We start from the raw sequence: 26,246 nt of genomic DNA, 5'->3' as shown, positions 1-26,246 counted from the left end.
AATTAAGAATAAGAATTTCAATTTATTTTTATATTTTCTCTTTGGAAAACTATGTTTCTACTTCACAGACCTCAACTTGATTTCTTCTCTCTCATTCCCCACCCACATCCTTTTTCTTGAAGGTCGGTTTAGAGGAAACTTGTCTGGAAAGCGAGTGGACTTTTCAGGCCGAACAGTTATCTCACCTGACCCAAACTTACGCATTGATGAAGTGGCTGTACCTGTTCATGTTGCAAAAATACTAACATTTCCTGAGAAGGTAATTAGAGAAATGAAATCTTCTCTTGTCTCCTGTGTAGCATGATCCCTTGCTATAGCAGCTCCCACAGCATATATACATGGTGCCGTCAAGAGCAGATCTCAAGCTTGATCTGAATCACCAGGTAGAACTAAAGACACTCTTGGTTTAGGCCTTACGTTCTATATGTAGTGGGCTGTGGGAAGAAGATGTAAATGACAGATTTGCTCCTGATCTCATTCTGCATAAAGGACAGGCCTGAGGGTGTTCAACCATACACTCTGTATAAAACCTAAAATGAGGCTGAGGCAATACTTTTACATTTCATTGCACTATTTTTTACAATGTTTTGTTGCAAGGCAGAATTTTTCATTTAAAATTACATTCAATAAATCAGCTTTATAAACAGAAACATTCTGTTGATAGGAGTTTGGCTGAGCGCTGTCTGCTCCTTACATTCAGAAGCTTACGATATAGTCACGATAGTTTTTTTCCCCTTGTCATCCTTGCACCCTTGGCAAGGTGAGAGTATAAAGGTCAGTTAATATGTATATTTTTACATAAAATCTCCAGTGATCTTGAAAAGAGTTGTAATACGTAGACAAGAACAGAGCTTGCCCAAGCATAGAGCTCAACTAAGCTCCAGGTGCCAAAATTCCTGAGGGGACTGCCTCGTCTCTGAAAATGTGTTCCACAGGATACCAAGAGGAGGAAGAGGACAGCATGTCAGTTATATCCCAGGAAACAATATTGAGAGTCTTCCCATTTCTATCAACCATCTGGGGTATTATCTCTTACAAAGGGATGACAGACATTAAAAATGGCAATGAGAAAATGCTGTCTTGATTAACTCTTGATCATTTAATATGCTATTGTTTGTATTGCCTAGTATATAATACACAAGGCATCTTACAACTATGATTCAGCTGGGGTAGGAAAAATCCTTGGAAACGTCTTGCACAAGAATTGTGATATTGGGAGCGTTTTGCTTTTAACTGGAACATTCCTATTACAGGTGAACAAAGCCAACATCGGCTTTATGAGGAAACTTGTTCGGAATGGTCCAGAGCTTCATCCTGGAGCCAACTTCATTCAGCAGAGGCATACCCAAATGAAAAGGTGTGGCCTTGTATCTGAAATGGACTCCTTTTTTCTTCAATTGCTTGATTTGAAGTTTTAGTACTTGCTTTGAACATTTCTAGAGGCTATCTGGAATTTTTCTTCCTATCTGTTTAATTTCATTAATTCTAGCCTAAGGTAGTCTTGTTTGTCTAGAAATACAAAATTTGTTCATAATACAGTACAATACTACACTATTTCAGTACCCTTGTCTTGAAAGCCAGTGGTACATCTGATAGGCAAAACTGAAGAAACTAGGGTTTGCAGCTGCTGGGGCTGCGTGCATGAGACCTTATTCAAAATGGTGTTGAGCTGATCAGCTCTTATGCAAGAGTGTGTGTTGGAGGTAGGCTAAATCTAGGTGTCCCCCCCACATGCACACACTGTTCCTCCCTGAACCAGCCAACAATCATAATTACTAGAACTAGGGCTGTTACTAAGACTAGGACTGCAACCTTTCATCAGTCAGGTGAAGTGATTTAAAAAGGCACCTCCTATTTAACTGAGGAAACACTGATTAAAAAGTGAATAGTTGTTTTACTTCTAAAACTGTACCTAGCAAGTGCTCTCTTTAGAGGCATTCCTTCTCACACCGGTGAGTGTGCATGTATGTGTGGCAGTAGGCACCATCTAAAAACTAAGTGTCTTAGTTTTTCAAAAGTGTCTTTCAAAAGACTTGTCTTATTCATATACGTGTCTTAATCAACTACTTTAATGATGACAACCTTAGCAAGTTGTTGCTAATTTGTTGTTGTTGTGCCTTGTGTATTCTACTGTAAACCGCTTTGAGATCTTTTAGATAGTAAGCGGTCTATAAATGGAGATAATAATAATAAGTAGTTGTTGATGCTGAAGTGAGTTCCTCATGCACAGCCCCATTAGCTGGATGGGGGTGGGATGGGGAACTGTAGGCCCTCCATCCATTTGCACAAGCAGGTCCTCATCCCTGCCTGGACTGAGGCATAGATCCGTGACTTTTAAAAGTTGCCTCTGCCGTTATGAAATGGTGTGAGAAAGCATGTAGCTATGATTTCATTTCTTACCATTGATCAGGCTCAGCAGTTCCAGCTGTAAGACTGGAAAATAATCATTGCCCAAGATGGTTTGTTCTTGTAGGTTTCCTTTCGCTTCCTTCCACTGTATTCCCATCCAGGTTTTTGAAATATGGAAACCGTGAGAAGATGGCTCAGGAACTGAAGTATGGTGACGTTGTAGAGAGGCACCTCATAGATGGGGATATAGTCCTGTTTAACCGACAGCCCTCTTTACACAAGCTCAGCATCATGGCTCATATAGTAAGCATAGTAACTTCTTGCTGTGGTTCTTTGGGACGTTATTATTGTTATTGTTTGAGTGCTTCTCTCCTTCTGGCCAATGTTAGCCAAAAATATCTAAAATTCAGACTTTCTGACATGTGCCTGAATAAAGGTGGTTCTGCTTATGCCGAATGAAGGGGTGGAATCAACTTTGGACTGCAGAGAAGGGGGGAAACTTTCTTATCAGACAAATACTCAAACCTCTCTACATGTATAAAATTAGCACAATGGGGGTGGGGAGTCTCTAGGCCAGCCTGCTGTACTAGTTTTCTACTTGCAAGGAGCCGTTTACATAGGGGAGCATTCAAATATGTAAATCCCCACTTGCAGTCTGAAATGGTACAGTATATTCTACCATCTCATTCTACTGCATGTGTACACCCACCCTATGCTTTAAATTATTAAAATAATGCACACACTAAAGCAGTGGTTCACAACCTGGGGGCCATGAAATAATCCAAAGGGACCTCAAACAGTAAAGAAATGAATTATTTATAATTTTTTTAAAAAAAGGCTTCGCTCCCTGAACACTGTCTGCTCCCCACTGCCGCTGCAGACAACACCTCTCCCTTGCTCCAAATGAGAGGGAGGACTTTTGCTGAAGTGGCAGAGCATCTTTCAAGCATGTTGTGGGGAGGCATCTGCCTGTAAAACACATGGCAGATGCTGAAGTAGACTGAGGATGGAGCTACCAAGAAGAGGGGATTACTATTGTCAGCTTCCGTCTCCTCGCACTACCACTGCTGACGATGCCCTAGCTCAGAATGAGAAGAGAGGCTTTTTGTGAAGCAAAAAGCAAGGCTACAAGGAAAAGCTGCTTTTCCCTTCCTTCCTGGCAGCCTGCGTGCCTGCCTTCCTTGGCTCCTGCTTCGCTGCCACCTCCTTTTAAAAATTGTTCTGATTTGCGAGGCTGCCCAAATCTCGCCTTCGGCTCAGACGGAGCCAAAGAGCAGTGAGGAAGCGCAGGACTTGCTCAGCCCCCATCTCTGAGGCTGTGTGTGTGCCAGTGACCTCACTTTCTTCCACCTACATTCTACCCCCCAACCTCTCTCTCCAAGATGCTGTGCCAGTTGAGGGCTTTCCCCCTCCCACATGCCCGAATGCGTGCATGCCTACAGGTGCTTGCAGGAGGGGCAGGTGTTTGTGTGTATGCGTGCACTGATCTGTCTTCTGCTCCGCTGTCATTCCCCAAATCTGTGGCCTAAACGCACTAACCGCCCAACTTCATCCATCCACCCTGTTGTCTGCAATGCACCATCTGGCATCCCCTTCACCACCACATTGCCGCTTCTGGTTTGTTTTTTTAGAAAAGCTCAGCAAGCTCACCACTGTCACCCACTGGTGTTGGGAGACAGGACTGTACATCTTCAGACTGTGTGTGTAGGTGGGGAGGGGGATACCAATTTGTTTGGACCCTTGCATTAAAAAAAGAAACCAACACCTCCCTGCAGATAGATTAGCACATCACGGAGTTTCTAATGCAATTCGTGATTCCGGGTTTCTGTCTGCAGGGAGCTTTTAATGGAAAGGGACGTTTGGAGGTGTGATTTTGCCACACACCATTGAAGAAGTACACTGCATTTCTACCACTTAAGAACTGAACATAAGAACAAAAGCACAGTAGAAAACATAAAAAAGACTAAAGGAGGCTCAGTGAATGTAGGATGAATCAGGAAAAGGCACAACTGAAAATCAAAAGTGTTAGGAGGTCATAAAGAGGGAAGATAATCAGGTACAGAGGTGAAAGCACTGACCCCCCCATCTAGCCACTCTTTTGTCTTCGCAATCTAGCATCCCCATCACTATCACATTGCTGCTTCTTTATTATTATTATTATTATTATTATTATTATTATTATTATTATTATTATTATAAAGCTCAGCAGGTTGGCTGAGGTCCACATACTGCAGCTGAAATGCATTTATTTATTTAATTATTACTGTATTTATATTCCACCTTTCCTCCAAATTGCTCAAGATGGTGCATATGGGTCCCCCTCTTTCCTTTTTATCCTTGCACTAACCCTGTGAGACAGGTCAGGCTGAGAGGCTGTACCTGGCCCAAGGTGGGCCAGTGGGCTTCATGGATGGGTGGGGATTTGAACCTGAACCTTAGTCCAATGCTGTCACCCACTGGTGTACATCTTCAGATTATGTGTGGGGGAAGGGGAAATACCAATGTGATGATCCTTTGAATTAAGAAAAGAAAGCAACACCTCCCTGTCTGCAGGGAGCTTTTTATGGAAAGGGATATTTGGAGATGTGATTTTGCCATGCACCATTTTTTCAATTAACAGAGACTAAAATTACAATGGGGGGGGGGTCATGGATTTTTTTGAGCTTACAAAGAGGGTCCCATAATCATAAAGGTTGGGAATCACTGCACTAAACCTTTCTTAGACTTTCCTTGTAACAAATACATCGCCATATATATATGTGAGCCTAGACATTGTCACGAGCCCCATGGAGAACTCTTTGCAGGATTGGTCTGAGGAGGAGGTCTGGAATCCAGGGGAGGAGCCCAGTGGTCTGGGAGTGTTGGATGAGGATATCAGAGAGGGGCCGAGTGATCTGCCTGTGGATGGCTCCTTCCCTGAGGTGTCAGCTGATGTGGATGAAGGGATTGAGTCACCAGCCCGGCCCCCTACTTTGCCTCCAGTGATCGTTCCACTTCCCGGCCAGCCTCCTGTCGCTGACCGGCCTCCAGTGGAGTAGAAGATGCCAGAGGCGGAGCCAGGGGATGACTTGGCCGAGTTGTCTCCACTTCCATCGCGAAGGACATGCCGGAGGCTGTGCAGGCATGAACAGAGTGAACCCATTAACCAGGCTACTCGTAGGGGTGTCTGCTTGTTTGCCCAGTCATGAGCTGACAGTCAAGTCCTGTGCAAGTAGTTGTGCCTGCCCTGTCCTTCAAAAGGGGGATGCAGGGGATGTGTCAAGTGTAGAGGGATGCAGGGGATGTGTCAAGTGTTGCGACAACTTCTTTGCTTGAGTAGCCATGCCAAGTAGTACATTATTGTGATCTGAACTCTGCGTCATTTGTCATCTGATTTAAGTTTCAGTTGTGTGCTAACCTGTGGATTAAAGCCACCGGCAGTAACCGAACCAGGAGTCCCAAGTCTGAATCGGTTGGTGGGAGCCAGGACAGATATCCTAATGGGATCATTGCCTTAGATATGAGCCCAGATATGCTAATGCCATCCTGTTATCTCCCATCTGGCAGACAAAGTTATGGCTCATGAGGCTATATCACTTTAAACTGTGTCCTCTTAAGCCTCTAGCAGCATCTTGGGAAAATGAAATAAAGTTGTCATTTGATACGAGGACCACCCTTTAATGTAAATCAGAAAATATTTAAAGGCAAAAGCACAAATTTTCCAAGAATTCTGTTGACATGTTCTGAAATCCCTGGATTTTTTCCTCTAGATTTGATCATGTTTTTTTCAGGCCAGAGTAAAACCCCACCGGACCTTCAGATTTAATGAATGTGTCTGTACACCATACAATGCTGACTTTGATGGTGATGAGATGAATCTTCATCTTCCTCAAACTGAAGAAGCCAAAGCAGAAGCGCTGGTTCTGATGGGGGTAAGCGAACTATTATTCCTACTGCTTGTAGAGATGAGGCAGGTTGACTGGCAGCTGCTTAATCTCCATTACTGTTTCTAATCTTTAGGAATCGTACATTGTAGCACAAGGTAAGGTCTGTATTTTGATACTGTCTTCCCTCATGCTTCCACCTCGTGACTTTCTGAGAAAGGGGAAGGAGACTAAGATAGGTAAGAGAAAAGTTACAAAAAAGAAAACAGGGCAGACAAAGAAGTGTGTTTAATAGGTCATCATGATCTATGTAGCTGAGAGTTTTGTAGAAAACATTAGGAAATGGCCAGTCTAGGTCAGGAAATGTAGCCAAATGCCAGTCTTTGGCAAAGATATTCTGTTGTTGGACTTTCTGAGTGGAGGCAGAACTAAAAGGAAATGTAATCAAGGGTGGCAATGGCCACTTCTGTATTTTTGAATAACATTCTCCTCTTCATATTGCTGGAAGCCAAAAGTTTACTTTGCTGTACAAACCTGACCTCCTTGTGTGAATGATCAGGCTTCCTGTATAGTTGACACAATCTAGCAGTAAGGGCTTCCCAGTTAGAAAACGCAGGCTGTGTGTGTGTGTGTGTGTTGTGTGTGTGTGTGAGAGAGAGAGACATACCTAACATCAAGGTGTGGAAGCGAAACTGTGGGCTAACTTTTTATTATATCACTGTTACAAATTTTACTGAGCTGATAGAGTGTAGCTAAAGCTGCTCAGGGCCTGACCTGGTCTGTGGGCCACAAGTTGTCCCTCTTCATTTTGTAAAACAATCTCTTTGCATATTGCAAAACTTACGCTGGAATCCTATCTACAATTATTAGGGATTAAGCGCCACTGAACCCTAAACATTATTGTCTTGAATGTTGGAAGATAATGCATGTCAGCTCTTCACTGAGACAGCAGTGTCGGTGGGGGTGCAGGCAGGGCTGGAGATTCCTTGGTAAGTGCCAGGCCGTAAGTCCTCAGCCAGCAGCTTGGCTATAAATCTGCCAGGCTAGCAAGGAGGAAGCAAGATAAGGGCAGAGGCCGTTCAAAGCTTACGTGCCAAGCCAGAAATCCAGAAGAGACGTCAGTGAAGGTCCAGGTCTAGTTTGCCGAGAGATCAGTCCAAGTCAAGGTTCAGGGGATAGGAAGACACACAGTGGTCATGCCTGACATTGTAGTCAGCAACAAGCTGAAGCCAAGGTTTGACTTTTAAGGAGCAGGTTTGTCAGCAGGTGTGAGCCATCAGCGTTTTGGCCTTAAGTGGACAGGCCTGCCCCTCTTCTGCCTGACCTTCTGTTGTCTACATTCTGCAGGTGAGGGGGGAGTATCCTGTTCACTGTCTGCGTCTGGCTGAAAGGCTTCAGCTGTGTCTGGGGTGCTCTGCAGCTGAGGGGGAGAAGGAGCTGGGTTCTCAGGAGTTTTCTCCATTTCTCCTTCTGGGTCTGCTGCTGTTACTCCCGAGTCATCCTCGTCTGAGGAGTCCTCTGACGGGGCCATGACACTGCAATGGAATTTGGTGTGTGTTATATATGTAGTAGGAAGGAGTAGATCTGTAGAAAGGAGTCTATAACAGTATGATCATGTACAAACTGAAAGTTTTTAACATATTGTGAAAAGCATTTTTGCATGTGAAATGTATTTTTCTTCATCTAGACCAAAGCAAACTTGGTTACACCAAGAAATGGAGAACCTCTTATTGCTGCAATTCAGGATTTCCTTACAGGTCTGTATCTGAAGTCATTTTAGCTGGGTGTGTCTGTGTGTATGTATGAGAGAGAGACCCATTTGTTTGAAAGGACTCTTAAACATTTCCATGGAGAGATAATGATAGGTCATACCTGATCTTCCTTGCTCATGCTTGCTGGAACAATAACTCTTTGTACAAGAAATTAACATTGGTGTGGAAGAGCCTCATCGGAATAGCGCTTCCCTGTGGGACAGACTGTGGTTACTCAACTCGTCAGTATACATGGTGAGATGACCAGTGTATGGTGAAGATGGGTGCAAGATTGCATCAACATTGAGACTTCTTCACTAGAGACCAGGCCCTATAAATGTGGCCACTTTTTCTTAGACTTAATCTTAGTCTTATCTCTGTTGAATGTGTTCAAGGAGAGCTATGCCAAAAACTTGGTAAAATATTTTCTTCCTTCACAGTTACTTTTATACTAGGGTTTTTTGTCCTTTTTTCGCTTCTAAAATGCAACTTTCATGAAAAGTATTGATTTTTATATAAAAAGATAGGTAAGATGCATAATACTTTGTTCGTATTGCTGTAGTTCTGTGTAATGCAATTTCATTCAAACATATTGCCAGTATGGTGCATGTTACTCAATACCTTTTCTATTCTGTTATTTGTACTTGGTACACTGAAGTGTTTTGTTTCGCACATACTCTTTTAGGTGCTTACCTCCTCACGCTGAAAGACACTTTTTTTGACCGAGCTAAAGCTTGTCAGATTATTGCTTCTGTCCTTGTTGGCAAGGATGAAAAAATTAAAGTTCGCCTTCCACCTCCAGCAATTCTCAAGGTATGGGGTGTCTTGGAGAAAGACACATGCTTAAGGTTTTTCAGGGGTAGGATTGGAGCAGGTCTCAATGGTGCTGTTGTACAACATATTAAAAGGCAAACTTTGAGGCAGGGTGAGAGTCATTTTAGGTTGGCAAGCCTCTAACTTGATAGCTGAGTACATCACGATGGCTAGTCTCCCCTGTACTCTGTGTATTGCATCACAGTAAATGCACAGCTTTGGGTTTCAGAGATATTTCCATCACAGGTGGAGCAGATCCAAATTACTGTTGATTTCAGCTGAGCATACTTTGCTTCCCTTGTCTATGTAGTTCTTATCGCTAAAAGGAAAACCAGAAAGGTTTCCCCGTTAAATGATTACAAGGAAGCTGCTTTTTCTTCCATTTGGTGAGGGTAGAGGGAGCTGGTACATCTGTGTGGATGTATATCCTTTGGCCTCAGCCACATGGATTAATCAGAGAGCAGATTTTAATCAGTGATTAAAGCTTTGGTTGATTTAATCAATTTAATTAGTAGAGCTTGTAGCCATAGCACCATCCCATTTTTTACTATAGGTATGTTGTGACTTGGGCCAGAATAGTTGACAAGATGTGGAAGTGTGGTTTGGAGTCTTAGAGTAAAGCCTGGTTTATTGAACATTCTAGTTCTCTGGGTTTAGTAGAAACTGTTCTTCTTGTGTTCACAATTCTTTGTCCTCTTTCAGCCGGTAACCCTGTGGACAGGAAAACAGGTCTTCGGTATAATTTTGAAGCCTAGTGACAGTTGTGCTGTAAAGGCCAACCTCCGAACCAAGGGCAAGCAGTATTGTGGCAAGGGAGAAGACTTGTGCAGCAATGATTCCTGTAAGTGAGGCATCTGCAGCTAGAAAAGAAATTACTTGAGACCTATTATTTCTAATGCAAATTTTCAATGTTTGGCAAGTGCAACTTGTTCTGGCTGTTCCTTTATTTGTTAGCAACTGGCCAAAGAGCAAAACTTGGGCAATCTTTCCTTGCTTTTTCTGAAGCTAACTAATCTGAAACAATTGTTCTGGTCCATATCAAGCTACTAAACAGTCCCTAAATTATTTTTGGAATAAGAACATTGTTTAACTAAGAAGCTTAACTAAACTTAAACAAATGCTTGCAGGACGTTGTACTAGGAAAGGTTCGCTTGGTTGGCCTTGTAGAAAATACAGTTGAGGCTCCTGATGAAAGACTTCTTGCTGCCCCAAAGCATATGTTCTTAAGTAAGGTGTGGACATCTGCAGTGCAATCTTGGTTCTGGCTGCAGTAAAAAAATCCTGTGAAGGATGTTGTAGACCTCAGGCTAAAATACACTTCCATCTTATATGTGCATTTTGAATGAAGAGGCAGTCCTGCTTCTCTTGTCTATTAAATTAGCAAAGCCAAATTTACTTTTGTAGCTGACATATCAGAGTAAGAAAATAACTATCTCCTTCTTATGAATTGTAGATTTGCATACAGAAAGTCAGGTCGTTGTTTTATTATGTTTAATTATGCTTCTGTCCTTGTTTTATTTTTTCTATTTATTGTTGTGATTAGTTTTTATTGATAAAGACCCCATGGCCTTTGTGATTGAGAACTTACTGTTGTTGATATGCCCTGGGGGACTTAAACTGTTACAAAATATGAAATGTCTGGAATGTGGTTGGATCACACTCACACACATCTTGGTTCCTAATGGTTTCTGCAGCTACCATATAACTTGTTTCTGGGTGGGTTAGAGCGGTAGTCTTCCAAGTGGTAGACAAGAATCCATGACTGGGTTATGCCCTGATTTGCACTGAGTTGCACAAGTGGCACAACCACTGTTATTTTGATAAGGGTTTCTTTAAGAGAAGGGCTGAAAAGCAGAAGGAAAAGAAAAATGGATTGATATTTTTTGAAAAAGTTGCCATATTGCAGGCTGGGGCTAAAGGTGATCCCAAGTCTGAAAAGGATGAAAACTACAGTGTTAGAACATCCTCATAGTTTTCTGCCTTTTATTCAATATTATTTTCAAAGCAGTTGATTTAGTTGACAGAAAATGGATTTCTTTGATAGATGAGCAGTGAGGAGGCCTCTTCATTGTGTCCTTTGTATATTCTTGCAGTTACTTAGGCCTAGTTCTCACTGTGGTTCTAAGCCTGTGGGCTGTTCCACTTTGCAGCTGAGGGTCCTTCAAACAAACAAAAAAATTCCTTGCCTAGAAAACTAGCAACTTTTCCCATGGCATTCTACTCTTCTATTTCTATGGCAGGGGTGGGTGGGTTGTGTGGTGGAACTTTCCATCTTGTGAGGTCCCAGATGCAGTATGAAGAGGTACAGGCTGATACAGGCTTGCCGCACACCCAATGATGAGAATTAGATCAGGGTTCACCAACATGGTGTTCATGAGCATAATGGCACCCTTGAATTCTTCCATTGGTGCCCAGAGAGCCTGTGAGCTGCTGCCACCACCATGCTACCTCCTTGGTCATGGGGAAACAAGGGTGGCTTCCTTTTTTCCTTTGCAAAGAATGTAGAGCTGAAGTAAGAAGTTGGATGAGTGAGGCTCTTTCCCACTTCCTCTGCCAGTTCTATGTGCTTTTCAAGGGACAGATTAATCTACCGCAGCTGATTTTTACCTAAATCCCTTAGAAAAGCAAAGTGCATTCTTTCTTTCCTCCTGGAGCTGATTCAGGAGAGAAGTGACCTAGAAAAGGTGGTACCAACAACACTCAAAATTCAAATGTTGTCCATAGGACTCAACAGATTGACAAACCTTGCCCTGGAATATGCAAATAAAGGGGTGATAAAAGTGATATTATTTGGGATTCTAAGGTGGACAAGTTAATGGATCTGTGTTTCAGATGTTGCAATCCACAACAGTGAGTTGATGTGTGGCAGCTTGGACAAAGGAACTTTAGGGTCTGGATCTAAAAATAATATCTTCTACATTTTGCTGAGAGATTGGGGACAAGTGGAGGCAGCTGATGCTATGTCACGACTAGCGAGGCTTGCTCCTGTTTACCTCTGTAAGTTCTTTGGAAAATGCTTTTAGTAATTTTATTCATGTATTATTATGTTACATTTCTATTCCACCCTTCCTCCAAGGATCTCAGGGTAATGTATGTGCCCCCCATTGCTTGCTTATTTTATCTTCACAGTAACCTAGAGAGGTAAGTTAAGCTGAGAAATGATGACCGGCCCAAAGTCACCCTTTGAAATTTATGGCTGAATGGGGATTTGAACCCAGGTCTCCTTGGCTCTAGTCTGACACTCTGATTGGTATATCACTCCAGATCTGATTCAGGTGATCAAGCCTTTCTGCTCTATTTGGACTGAATGAACATATTAGTGCTAGCTTTGCAGAGCAGAGAAGCACACCGCTAGAAAGGACATTTTGAACACTTTTTAAAAATAGAGCTCTAAGAGGGCTGTGCATTTGGAGGGAGAGGGCTGTTCTGTCCTAATGGTAAGGTGATGGTGTAAGACCAGATGCAATTCCTGGGAAATAGACAAAGCAGCATGGGGCCGTTGAGTTGGATGAATGAGTTAGGTGGTAGGGCAGATTATGATTCAATTCCGCATGAGTTGCAGAACCTCAGATAGCTCAGAGGTAGACAATTTGCTGCAATGAAGGTTAGAGCCAGACTGAGCCCTTACAAGCTAGTGCAGACCCTGAAGTCCATCCAAGCCTCCCTCCATTGAGGAGTCTCTCCTAAAAGGACTCGTGCTTTTAGCACAGTATTTCTCTGGTGCTTGTTCATCCCTTAGGAGAAACTGTGGCAACTCGAGCTAGGTGACTGGCTTCTGTGGCAGTTGCTGCAGTAATCTTTGAGGGGGCTTCAGTTGCCTGAAGTGAAGTGAGTCTGAAGTGAGGCAGACTGACGGCTCTGAGGTTTGTGACTGGCAGGACCAATTTCTCTCCTGGACTCTTCCACTGTGGATTGAGCTGCTGGTTGAGCTCCACAACAGCCTTATCTTAGTCAGTAAGGGAGTCTACGCTAAGATCTGGACCTCTTGTCTTGCCTCTTCTCTGAGTTCATGTGTAGCCTACTTGGTGAGACCATGTCAGGGAGTAGCCTTGTGTTAGATAACCTCTATGTGCACACTGAGGAGCATCCAGCCATAGAGGATATCAAATACTTTAAAAGAAATGTGTAATTAAAACTAAGAAAAAGAAAAATGTGTAACTAAAACTAAATTAAAAAATGCACGGGCATTGTACAAAGAAGGTAGTTGTCATTTGCCCTATTGATGTCACAGGCACATTCCAGTAGTGACAAGATAATCAAATTTGAATGCAGGAAAAATGTGATGGCCCTGCAACAAAATAAATGTCTGAATCCTGTGCAGTGAATAAATGAGCCACAACCATGTCTATAAAGATTATCTGGAAATGCCCAGTACAGTGCCACAATAGAGCAGAAGTCAGCAATGCTATTTACATAAAATTGTAAACATTTTAAGCTAATTTTGCTAGTTAAAGGAAGAATACTTTTATCTTGCACTGATGAGAATCTAAATCCTGACTGCAAAAGTGATCTTCAGTAAAATTCTTTGCGTAGCACCCAATGTGCTTATGTGTACATTTCATCTTCCTTTGCGAACACATAGCTAATCGAGGATTTTCAATTGGAATTGGTGATGTAACCCCAGGACAAGGGCTGCTGAAGGCAAAATACGAACTTCTGAATGCTGGCTATAAGAAATGTGATGAGTATATTGAAGCTTTGAAGACTGGGAAGCTGCAGCAGCAGCCTGGCTGTACAGCAGAAGAGACACTAGAGGTAAGTTGTATACCATCTGCTGGATTCAGGTAATAATACTGAGAAACGAGTCAGAAGTCAAGTTGTGTGCTCTGGCTGCTTTACAGAAGATAGGCTCCCAAAATTGCAGAGGATGAAGCATAATAATTAAGATTCTGATTCAGCAGGTTGATATACTGTGATTTGGCCACCTGAAATGTAGTCTGTTCAGTTTGGAGGCTGTTTAGTTGATATTAACTCCATGGCCCCCTGCCAAAATTATCCCCAAGGAAAGGTCAGGGACTTTGGGTTTATGCACCCTCTTTTTTCTTGCCTCGTGACTGTTCTGTTTCCTGCAGAGTGGTGAATGCTTCTATCACATTATAGCTGGTTTGATTGTGAGATTCCCCTTAGCTGGTAACATTCATTTCGCTCTCAACAGTAATGGGAACAGGGAAGAAAATTAGGCAGCTCCAGATCTCTCTGAGGTATGTTGCCATACAGTGGCTATGTCCTCTGAAGAATCAAAGGGGCAAAGGCCAGAACAAATCTATGACACAATTGTTAGTTTGACTGGCAAATTTTGTGAGAAGATGGTCTCACCTCCATTATTACAATGATTAATTTTATTATATTCCAAATGGTGCATGTACAGACTTGTTTCTTTGTAGTGCTATCCATATCAACGGAAGGAGGAAGTCGAATCTCCGGTAAAAGGGGTCGAGGTCCACTCAGCCTTCCATCCATCCGTGGTCGGTAAAATGAGTACCTGGCATATGCTGGGGGGTAAAGAAAGGCCGGGGAAGGAACTGGCAATCCCACCCCATACAAAACGGTCTGCCTAGTAAACGTCACAAGACGTCACCCTAAGAGTCGGAAACGACTCGCACTACAAGTGCAGGGACACCTTTACTTTTTTAAGGTCTTTTTATGATGTTTTAAAGTGTTTTTGGCATTTCTGTTTGCCGCCCTGGGCTCCTGCTGGGAGGAAGGGCAGGATGTAAATCAAATAATAAATAAATAAATTTCCTTGGTCAATAGAATCTGTTAGGATGCAACAAAATCTTTAAGGTGATAGGTTGCTTTAAAAGAGAATTAGATGCTTCATGGAGGATAAGGCTGTCAGTGGCTAATAACTATGATGGTTATGCTCTACCTCCATAGTTGGAAGCAGTATGCTCCTAAATACCAGTTGCTGGAAACCGCAGGAGGGGGAGAGTGCTCTTGCACTCAGGTGCAGCTTGCAGTCTTCCCATGGGCATCTGGTTGGCCACTGTGAGAACAAGAGGTTGGACTCGATGGGCCACTGGCCTCATTCAGGAGGCTCTTCTTATGATCTTATGCTATTACTGTATAGGTGATTTTTTGTAACGGTCAGTTTATTAATTGCACGTCTCCCCCTAGGCATTAATTCTGAAAGAGCTGTCTGTGATCAGAGACCATGCTGGCAGTGCCTGTCTTAGAGAGCTAGATAAGAGTAACAGCCCCCTCATCATGGCTCTTTGTGGTTCAAAAGGTAAAGTCTTGAGCGCTTGAGAAAACGAATGACTGCTATCCAACCATTCTTCCATCTCTCTTGCCGATAAATAAATAAGGCAGCAAAACTGTTCTGTCAATGGTACAATTTACTATTTTATATATTTATTTAAAATATTTCTATCGTGCCCTTCTACCCTATAATAAGGCACTCAGGGCAGCTTACAATAAAATCGAACACATACGTAATGAAATTGTACACAATAAAGATAACAAAAACGTTAAAATAAATTAAAATACATAAAATACAATATATATATATAATACACATATACACACAGATACACAAATATATATATATATACACACGTATATATATATATACACAGACACACACACATATACATACATAGGGGAGTGGTACTGAAGGAACTAAAGAGGTAAAATTAAAATAGAAGCATAAAATCAGTTCATGTTCTACCTTCAGTTCCTCCAAAGGCTCTCCGGAACAAGATGATTTTCAGAAGTCTCCGGAAAACCATCAGGGAGGGAGCAGAGCAGCTTTCTTGGGGTAGGATATTCCAAAGCTTGGGGGCCACAGCTGAAAAGGCTCTCTCCTGCGTGTCTGTCTTTCATTCCAGGCACGCAGAGGAGACCAGAGGCAGATCTTAAATTCCAGGCCAGTACATGTGGGCGTAAGCGGTCCCTCAGGTACATTGGTCCAAGGCCGTTTAGGGCTTTAAAGGTCAGAACAAGCACTTTGAATTGGGCCCGGAAACAAATTGGGAGCCAGTGGAGTCGATAAAGCACAGGAGTGATATGCTCCCTGCGCCGTGCTCCAGTTAACATTCTGGCTGCTGCATTTTGAACCAGCTGTAATTTACGAACCATTTTCAAAGGCAGTCCCACATAGTGTGTTACAGTAATCAAGCCTCAACGTCACCAGTGCATGTGTCACTGTGGCCAAGTCAACTGCTTCCAGGAACGGGCAACAGCTGGTAGACCAGTTTGAGTTTGCCAAAAGCACTCCTGGCTATCGCAGCCATCTGATATTCAAGCAACAGGGCAGGATCCAGGAGGACTCCCAAACTGCGGACTGGCTCCTTCAAGGGGAGTGCAACCCCATCCAGAACAGGTTGCAACCCTATCCCTGACACAGTTTTCCCTTTGACCAGCAACACTTCCATCTTGTCTGGATGAAGTTTCAGTTTGTTAGCCCACATCCAGCCCTTCACAGCCTCCAGGCACCGGTTTAGGATGAGCGTCCTGCGATCAGGTGGTAGTGAGAGATAGAGTTGTGTGTCATCAGCATATTGATGACATTGTACTCCAAATCTCCAAATGACCTCTCCCAGCGGTTTCATATAAATGTTAAAGAGCATGGGAGACAGAATGGAACCCTGAGGGACCCTGTAGGCCAATGGCCAGGGGGTCGAGCAGTAGTCTTCCAGCACCACTTTCTGGGTCCTGTCCATCAGGTAGGACTGGAGCTACTGTAAAACAGTGCCTCCCAATCCCATCCCAGGTAGACGTCCCAGAAGGATACCATGGTTGATGGTATCGAAGGCTGTCGAGAGGTCCAGCCAGTACCAACAGGGATGCATTCCCCGTCTGATGCCCGGCGTAGGTCATCAAGCATGGTGACCAAGGCAGTCTCTGTCCCATGACCAGGCCTGAAGCCTGATTGAAAATGGTCTAGATGATCAGATTCATCCAGGAAAACTTGGAGCTGAGCAGCCACTACCTTCTCAATCACCTTGCCCAAAAAAGGGAGATGAGAGACTGGGTGGAAGTTGTTAAGATCCGCTGGTTCTAACGAAGGCTTTTTTTAACAAAGGTCTTATCACAGCCTCCTATAACAATGTTGGCAATTGTTATACAGACTTCCTCTTCCAAAATTTGGATGTATAGAACAGCAAGATTTATATGTGATCCCAAGTGTGTGCAGACGTACAAACCTTGAACATGAGACATCCCATGTGGTCACCTTCTAATTGAATCTGGGTTGCCTTGCCAGTTTGTGTGCAGTTAGTAACCATAGATCAGTGGCCTGGACAAAGGCCATGCCGGCATGCCACTATTACACATTGTAGAGGTGGGGGGTGGGGAGGAGCCTTACATGACATGCTGGCAGCATGGAACGCTGCACAAGTGAGTGTCACTTCATTTTCACTTGGTAGCACCACATTTTATTTCTGAAACATTCCTGTATCATTACTGCACTTTCTACAGAGCACAGGAACGCTGCACAAGTGAGTGTCACTTCATTTTCACTTGGTAGCACCACATTTTATTTCTGAAACATTCCTGTATCATTACTGCACTTTCTACAGAGCACAGTTACTTAAAGAACAGACAACTATATCTTAAATTTGTGTTCACTTGAGTACTGGCCAGTTTGCTCTCCAAACTAAGTAGGCTGGGCCTAATTCAGTGGGCTGTGTATGAGTGGGCATTTTGTCTGCTTTTGCCCATACAATATTGCAAACTGTTTCTTAAGCTCTGGATGAACTAGCAGGTTGAGTACCAGCTCTTACTATGTGAGGGTGCACTTACACCAAATATTCCCTGTGTTTAATCTAGTAGGATAAAAATTCAATTTTGGGGGTTTTATTATGTTTTTTTTTAATTTGGTAATGGGTTCTGAAACATTTTTGCACAAATCCCAATAAATGCAAGTCCAAAGTGACTAATGGGACAGTTCTTTACAGTGGTTGTATCCAATGCTGCCTCTCCACTTATGTAAAGACTTCCACTTGAACAACTGAGCTTTCATCTTCCCTGCACCCTCCACACCCTCAAACTCTGCTCCAAAGGGTTGGGGATCCTTCTGGAGCCAATTCTGGAGACACACCAGAGAAAGGAGAAGTCCCATTGTGCAAGTGTATGCTGGATATAACCCACAGTGTTTTGAGAATGTGCACGCACAGATAAGGTAGAGTGGAACAAACCCATGTATCAATATGTTGCTTTGGGATGTGAGGCAAAGATACAACTTTTTGCTTTATGGCGGTGTTGTCTTTTTAGGCTCCTTCATTAACATCTCCCAGATGATTGCTTGTGTAGGACAACAGGCTATCAGTGGGTCACGAGTACCTGATGGCTTTGAGAACCGATCCTTGCCTCATTTTGAGAAGCATTCCAAGGTACAGAGTATTACAGGACCTAAGCAACATGGGGAGATGGGGTTTGAATGCTAAATGAGAAGAAGATGGAATTTCTGGTGCAGTGCGTTGGCTAAGAGACAGCTACAAATTCTGGTGCAGTGGCTGAGTGGTTCAAATCTCATCTCTGCCATGAACTCATTGACTAGGTTGCCTGGGGCAAACCTCCCCCCCCCCCCAAAAAAAATTCCTCTCTGGACTTTAATACTAATGACCTACCCGATAGGGTTGCTGTAAGAACTATAACATGGTAATGCACGTGGAATGCTTTGAATGCTCAGAAAGCATTAAATAAATATTAAATATTGCCATTAAATTGAATGAAAAATCTGAGCTACTTGTTTCAAACTACTGAACAAAACTTGGGAGCCTTATTCCATAAGTCTAAGGCAGTTCTAATGGACAACTTGCCCAGTTCTTGGTCTCTTCTCTCTCTCTCTCTGCTTTCAGTCATAGTCTGACCCTATTGACCACTGCACTACAGTGAGTGTGAATGCATGGTCTACTGCAACACATTTCAAGTCTTATTCCTCTCTTGCAGCTTCCAGCAGCTAAAGGGTTTGTTGCCAACAGCTTCTATTCTGGCTTGACGCCCACTGAATTTTTCTTCCACACGATGGCTGGTCGTGAAGGTCTAGTTGATACAGCTGTTAAAACAGCTGAAACAGGATACATGCAGGTAACTGGGGACACTTGTCTGTCGGAAAAGGCAATCTTAGTGTAGCAAAACTGACATGAATTAAATTAAAAGTTTCACTGGCCTTGCCCTAAGTCCAGAAAATAACTAGCATTCCCCTCCCTGTTTGTGGCCTTAATCTCCTTCCAGTTTAAATTCTGACAATGAAGAAAGTACAGACATAGAAGGAAAGAATTCTATATCTCAAGACTTGTGGTACTAGAAAAGAGTGTGGGTCTACCCTTTATAACTAAATGGTATAATGTTGTGTAATCACATCAGACCATATTCACTGATATTAATAAGTGTGGCGTGTTTGTGGCCAGAAAAAAAGAGATCAGACTCCCTCCTTCCATTTTATCAAACCTTTCCGTCTGGTTATCTGGAATCAATTCATTCTTGTTTCAGTCAACCAGGCAAGTAGTTATTTACAAGCCTTGGATAAGGCTGTTTCATATAAGAGAATTCCTGTATCATCACCTAAAAGCCACCTGGGAAAGAGGCCAAGAGGGCTAATTAAGTTTTTTTTAACCATTGTGCTCTTCCCACCCTATCCCTTCTAGCGACTATCAGAGTTTATAAGTATGGCATGTGGTACATTTTTCAAATATGTTGATTAAAAAATATATCCTCTTGTCCCAGAGACGACTGGTAAAGTCACTTGAAGATCTGTGCTCACAGTATGACTTGACTGTCAGGAGTTCAACTGGTGACATTATTCAGTTCATTTATGGTGGGGATGGCTTGGACCCTGCAGCTATGGAAGGGAAAGATGAACCTCTGGAGTTCAAGCGTGTCCTGGACAACATCAGAGTAAGTAATAGAGTGTCTCTTTAAAATGGTATCAACTTCAGTATGCTATAAAGGAGTATGTATGTTAATAAGGAAATCCTGGTGATGATTTTAATGAATCAGTTATTTTAGTGTCTACCAATTAAATGTGCAGCAGAATTCTTAATCTCATATGGCTTGATCTTGCATCTGTTTTGTAAAACTGCTCTTAATGATGCTTTAAGATTTCTAAGGCTGTGGTAGAAAACTTTGAAGAATATGTGTAAGAATTGTTTTTTTGTCCTGAATGGAAGCATTTGTAAAACAAGAAAAAAGTGAGCTACATCTCTTTTGAAAGCATACTGAATTGGCTGCAGGAACTAAATGTAAAATCCCTTATAATTTATCTGTATACTACTTTGTTGCTTAAGGCCGTGTATCCAAGCCGAAGTGAGCCAGCACTTAGTAAAAATGAATTGGTGTTAACAGCTGAATCCATCATGAAGAAGAATGAATTCCTTTGCTGCCAGGACAGCTTCCTACAGGTGATGCCTTTGCTTCATTTTTTTCCCCAAACTATCCTTAGTCCTTCATCAACTGCTCTCCCCAGAACACAGAGGACCTATAATCTACCTGTTTTCTACTTGAGTCACTAGATAATGCTGATCAGTACGGTTTTGGGTTAAGATACAGGGATCTGGGCATCAGTATCCGATGAATTGTTTTTATTTGCCAGTCTAGAACTGGTGAGGTTCATAAATCTTCACTTGCAAGGCAGCACTGCCTTGTAAAAACAAGCCAGGACTGTTGCTTTGGTTCTGTGTGTCTAGCATACTACTAGTGTGCAATAGAAGGGGTTTGGTTCGAACAGTACACTAACATGTAAAGATGTTGTGCTTTTGTTCCTATAAATATTTCTTTGTTTATTTCAATAACAACAAAACATCTGTGACTTTGTTATTCCTATTTCTTGAAGGCATTAACTGAAACAGGTTATGCAACATACAATGAGGTAACTGTAGCATGGGTGTGCATGCATGCATAGATGAGTATGGTACATAGACCTTTGCAGTGGTGACACTGCTGGAACTGAAAGTGTTTTGTGTGACTAACCCGTCCCCCTAGCCCTGTTCATATGTTCATTGGTGCTGGCACTCAATTCCCATAGTGTTGGAGGAGGGCGACCAACTTCTCTCCACCATATAGGTAACCTGCCTAGAGAGCTTCGGTTATGACGCCATATATAAATGCAATCAACCAATCAATCAATAAAGGTAACATCTGTGAGCTGGGTGTTCCATGCCAAGTTCCAAATCTCTCCATCTCTAGAGGGCACTCAAAATCTGGCTCCTCCTCCTTGTCAAAAAAAAAGGGACCAGGCTCAGACTTGATATTGGGAAGAGCTTCCTGACTTCTCAGCTCAGCCCTAGCTTTTGGGAAGGCAGCTGGGTCCTATCTAGACTGGTAGATGCACAGAACGTCAGTAGGCACAGTGTTCTGAGACTGATACGTGATGATCATAGCAACAGAGTGCAGATTCGATTGTTTTGGGGTAATTCCGATAACACAGGAGTGGGGAAACTGAGGCCCTCCAAATGTCATTGGACTCCAGTTCCACTCAGGCCCTGCCAGCATGTTCAAAAGTCAGAGATGATGGCAATTGTAGTCCAGCAGCGTCTGCAGAGCCACAGATTTTCTAGCAGGTCTTCTAGCAGGAATATCACATAGAGATTAAATGTATGGCATGACTGCATACTGTGAGTGGACTGTATTCTGAATCTCATTTTGAAATCTCCAGGGGTTGTTTGTATGACAGGCTCTCAGATCATAAGTTAATGGTGTTTGGGCTGTTTGAATGTCAGTCTGAGTTATTATGCAAGTTATACAGTGGTTATTTGTTTTTATGTGCAGTCTGTTATGAAGGACTTTAAACTGAATCTTCTGATTGTTTGTTGTTGTTGTTATGTGCCTTCAAGTCAATTATGACTTATGGTGACCCTATGAATCAGTGACCTCCAAAAGCATCTGTCATGAACCACCCTGTTCAGATCTTGTAAATTCAGGTCTGTGGCTTCCTTTATGGAATCAATCCATCTCTTGTTTGGTCTTCCTCTTTTTCTACTCCCTTCTCTTTTTCCCAGCATTATTGTCTTTTCTAGTGAATCATTATTTCTAGTGATTATCAAACTATTGATAATCCTTGACAAGTTCAATGTCATTCCAACTTTGAAGTTATATAAACCTTCTGTTATTGCTTTAGTCTTCTTGACATTCATTCAGCTGTAATCCTGCTGTTGTGCTTTCCTCTTTAACATTCATCAGCATTTGTTTCAAATAATTACTGGTTTCTGCTAGTAGTATGGTATCGTCTACATATCTTAAATTATTGATATTTCTCCCTCCAATTTTCACACCTTCATCTTGGTTCAAACCCTCTTTCCGTATGATATGTTCTGGATATAGATTAAACAAATACGGTGATAAAATACAACCCTGTCTCACACCCTTCCAATTGCGAACTAATCAATTTCTCCATATACTGTCCTTACAGTAGCCTTTTGTCCAGAGTATAGGTTGCACATCAGAACAATCAGATGCTGTGGCACCCCCATTTCTTTTAAAGCATTCCATAGTTTTTCATGATCTACACAGTCAAAGGCTTTGCTGTAATCTACAAAGCACAGGGTGATTTTCTTCTGAAATTCCTTGGTCCATTCCAAAGTATGCTTGCGATATGATCTCTGGTGCCTCTTCCCTTTCTAAATCCAGCTTAGACATCTGGCATTTCTCGCTCCATATATGGTAAGAGCATTTGTTGTAGAATCTTGAGCATTACTTTACTTGCATGGGATATTAAGGCAATAGTTTGATAATTACTGCATTCCCTGGGATCCCCTTTCTTTGGAATTGGGATGTATATTGAATGCTTCCAGTCTGTGGGCCATTGTTTTATTTTCCGTATTTGTTGACAAATTTTTGTCAATTTGGACAGATTCAGTAACTTGTACTATTGGTATGCCATCTATTCCTGGTGATTTGTTTCTTCCAAGTATTTTAAGAGCAGCTTTCACCTCACATTCTAAAATTTCTGGTTCTTCATCATGCGGTTCCTCCATGAATGAGTCTGTCATCCTGGCATTTTATAGAGTTCTTCAGTGTATTGCTTCCATGTTTTATTTCATCTCTGTCAGTCAGTGTCTTCCCCTGTTGATTATTCAACTTCCCTAGTTGTGGTTTAAATTTCCCTTTTATTTCTCTAATCTTTTGGAATAGGGCTCTTGTCTTACCTTTTTTATTATCCTCTTCTATTTCTATACAATAACTATTGTAATAGTTCTCTTTGTCCCTACATACTAGTTGCTGTATTATTGCATTTAGGGTTATAACTGTGTTTCTAGCTCCCTTCACTTTCGCTTTCCTTCTATCTTTAACCATTTTAAGTGTTTCTTCAGCCATCCAGTGAGGTTTTTCTCTTTAATTAGAGGTATTGTCTTTTTGTATTCTTCCCTGATAATGTCTCTCACTTCAGTCCATAGTTCTTCTGGTTCTTGATATATCAAGTAAGTTTAAAGCTTCATATCTGTTCCTTATTTGATCTTTATGTTCTTCTGGGATGTTATTTAAATTGTATTTTGGCATTATGATTGCTTTGTTCTTCTTTAGCTTTACTCTGATTTTCGATATGGCCAGTTCATGATCTCTACCACAGTCTGCGACTGGTCTTTTTTGCAGAAAGTATGGAACTGTGCTCATCAGCTTCCGGGCTTCCTTTCGGCTTTGACCCAGTTGTGTCATTTAGTCACAGCACTACTCTTACTTGTCCATTGTTCTTCTCCAGTAGCTCACTGAGTGCCATGTGACCTGGGGTCTCATGTTGCATTTTGGATAGTCTATTCATAGGATTTTCATGGTAAAAGGTATTCAGAGGTGGTTTATCATTGCCTTCCTCTGAGTATGGGAGCATCTTAGTCTGGTGTCTCAGCTTTGACCATTCCGCCATGGGTGCCCCTGCTAGGAGTCTAGCCTCTTGGTCTAGACTCCTGATGGCATTGCTGTCAATTTCTTCAACACTCTCAAATCCCCTCACCACGTTAAGGTGTGCATACCAGAGGAGGATTGGGTCTCATAAGTAGGTAATTTCTTGACTCAAGGTGGGTTCCCACCACTGGTACCACCATTTTTTAAAAAAAACAAATTTAAGAGAAGAGAAAAAAGAGACAACAGAGCGGGTAGAGTTGGACAAGTGAAGAAAAAGGGCTATCATATAGTAAGAAATTAAAGATGGCCCCATGCTTGCAGGTTTGTGTGTGCACAAGTATCAGTCCCTGAATTTATTGTGAGGCTGAGCCCAGGAATATGTGAAGTAATCATTAAGAATGACTACCAACACGTGTGCAGAGTGCCTTTCCGTCATCACCAATAACTAGCCTGCCTCTTGGGACTTAAATGGAAATGGACTGCCTTCAAGTCGATCCTGACTTATGGCGACCCTATGAATAGGGTTTTCATAGTAAGCGGTATTCAGAAGGGGGTTACCATTGCCTCCGTCTGAGGCTGAGAGGCAGCGACTGGCCCAGGGTCACCCAGTGAGCTTCATGGCTGTGTGGGGATTCAAACCCTGGTCTCCCAGGTTGTAGTCCAACACTCTAACTACTATGCCACACTGGCTCTCCTCTTAGAATTAAAGAGCAGAAATACCAGGGCAAATAGAATCTTCTGTGTGTGTGTGTGGTGTGTGTGTGTGTGTGTGACTACCTAAATTCAAGCTGTGAGTCAGGTTTGTCTCATACCACTGAGGCCCCAAGATGAGGATTGTGTCTCTCCTCACCAGGACTTAAGCTAACAGATGAAAGGATCCCCACCACATACACCTTATATTAAGTGTGTTTTCTTCCTTTATAGTTCCGCCATCACTATTTATTTCAGTCCAATACATTTATTTACTTTATTTGTCCCTCACAGACTGTTGCCGGGTATAGATATGGAACAGATAGACCAAGAGACTAGTGCTTGAATATTAAAGAAAATGTATTAATGCTTGTTTATAATATAATAGGTTGACTTACAGATACATTGTTTAATAATTGGTTTGAACATGGCTATCGGATGTTACTGTTGATTGAAGAAAATACTACTGTATTAACTACAATTGTGTTAGTGTTGGTTTAAGAAGATCCCCATGAACTTGTTCTAATACCTATACAAAACCATTAGACAATTTTCATCTTATGTCCACCCCAGTTAACTCACTGGTTTGTTCAGACAGCTTCAGTGAAAGTCTTCTCTCTGGTCTGGGATTTGCCAACTGCTGACATAGTAACCTCCCCTTAGCCACTGTGATAGCCACTTGGCTGACTGTCTGCTGAACCTACAGATAATGTTTCTCTTTCTGGCTCTCAGTCAAGAGTAGAAGACACCAAGGTTTTTCCTCCTACAACACTTAAATATTTTCATACTACACAGTGTTTGTATCATAACAGTATTCTTACACGTAAACTTTTCCTCATAAAAATCCAGTTTCTTCCCAACTGGTAACAAGGGCAGAAAGGAGAGTGGGATCCCAGTGGAATAGCTGTAAACTTTCTTAGCACTTGCTGAGGGAGCAGAGTGGTCATTGTGACGCCCTTCCCTGGCTCTCCCTGTCAGGTTCCTACCTGCGCGTGGCTACTGCCTGTCACTAGGCACCACCAGGGACTCCACCAGTCCGGACTGTCCTTTCTTATTGTTTCTCTCCCCACTCTAGCACAGATCTCAACAGATCCCCCTGCTAGGCAACCACCAGTCACGTCCTAATACTAGTATTCCCACAGACTCTGAATACTGGTATTGTTATTCTCTTCACCGCTGCCACCATTTGTTACAGTTCCCCTTCAGCCTTGGTCATTACCTTACCCTCCCTTCTGGTCTGTGAAACCCCAGCCAAGGATCAGGCCTTTGGTAAACCAAATTAAGTATTTATTACAGATAACAAAGCTAGCAAGATTAACAAGATTTCTTCTTAAGGCACATAAGCATATGGTTTTACTCAGTACTAATCCGAACTCCACCCCCCTCCTTCTCCACTCTCTCCTGGCAAATCACTCTCTCAAACCCACCAAACAACCCACTCTTTCTCTTCTCCCCCAGATTCCACTCTCACTCTTCCTTTTATACGTTCAGCCATTTTAAACACTCAGCCAATCATCTAGCATTCTACTGCCCATTCACTCCCCCTCCTCTTTCACTCCACTTACCATGTATCTTCTAAACAACCAACACTTACCATATATACATTAATATAGGAACATCACAGTCATCTCATAATGATGTCAGCCAATGGGGGGCATTTTTCAGTTTCCACTGTTGCTAAGGTAACTTGAAAGCACTTTTTCTTAAACTTTGGATGGTAGAGCAATTATTCTTGTTCCTCTACTTTTTGAGTATGTAACTGAATTCAGTTATGGGTCTGATACTGAAATCTGAGAGTTAAGAAAAATCCCCAGTGTAGCAAAGGTCAATGTTTTGTCTCATAGGAAACATTATTTCTAGTTGTTGACAAAATGTTTTGAAAGGATAGTGAACCAGGGAAAGCTTGTTTTTTCTTTTTCATGCAGTGACTGTCTTTTGCAAGAACTCAGAAATTTGGTTTCTCCCAAAAGCCTACAAGTGCCTGGGGTTGCCATTGTCCATT

The 26,246-nt window shown here is 42.3% G+C and overlaps 1 protein-coding gene across 7 annotated transcripts in view; it reads left to right on the top strand.

Moving 5' to 3' along the window:
- POLR3A (RNA polymerase III subunit A) overlaps window positions 1-26,246 on the top strand; it is a 65,757-nt gene that overhangs the window by 18,815 nt on the left and 20,696 nt on the right. For 6 of the 7 annotated variants that reach the window (XM_061634895.1, XM_061634902.1, XM_061634901.1 and 3 more), the window contains 15 exons: window positions 123-259; window positions 1,254-1,357; window positions 2,511-2,652; window positions 6,120-6,260; window positions 7,900-7,969; window positions 8,649-8,776; window positions 9,479-9,617; window positions 11,609-11,773; window positions 13,359-13,531; window positions 14,894-15,005; window positions 17,993-18,111; window positions 18,671-18,808; window positions 19,448-19,618; window positions 20,008-20,121; window positions 20,553-20,588. In XM_061634895.1, coding sequence (XP_061490879.1) covers window positions 123-259; window positions 1,254-1,357; window positions 2,511-2,652; window positions 6,120-6,260; window positions 7,900-7,969; window positions 8,649-8,776; window positions 9,479-9,617; window positions 11,609-11,773; window positions 13,359-13,531; window positions 14,894-15,005; window positions 17,993-18,111; window positions 18,671-18,808; window positions 19,448-19,618; window positions 20,008-20,121; window positions 20,553-20,588 — 1,889 coding nt within the window. The remainder of the gene's footprint in view (window positions 1-122; window positions 260-1,253; window positions 1,358-2,510; window positions 2,653-6,119; window positions 6,261-7,899; window positions 7,970-8,648; window positions 8,777-9,478; window positions 9,618-11,608; window positions 11,774-13,358; window positions 13,532-14,893; window positions 15,006-17,992; window positions 18,112-18,670; window positions 18,809-19,447; window positions 19,619-20,007; window positions 20,122-20,552; window positions 20,589-26,246) is intronic. The other variant, XM_061634898.1, reaches the window with a different exon arrangement.

The sequence above is a fragment of the Rhineura floridana genome, chromosome 7 (assembly GCF_030035675.1).
Source record: "Rhineura floridana isolate rRhiFlo1 chromosome 7, rRhiFlo1.hap2, whole genome shotgun sequence".
NCBI classification, from domain to species: Eukaryota; Metazoa; Chordata; class Lepidosauria; order Squamata; family Rhineuridae; genus Rhineura; species Rhineura floridana.
Note: the sequence above shows the minus strand (reverse complement) of the source record. Positions and strands in the feature narration are given on the sequence as shown.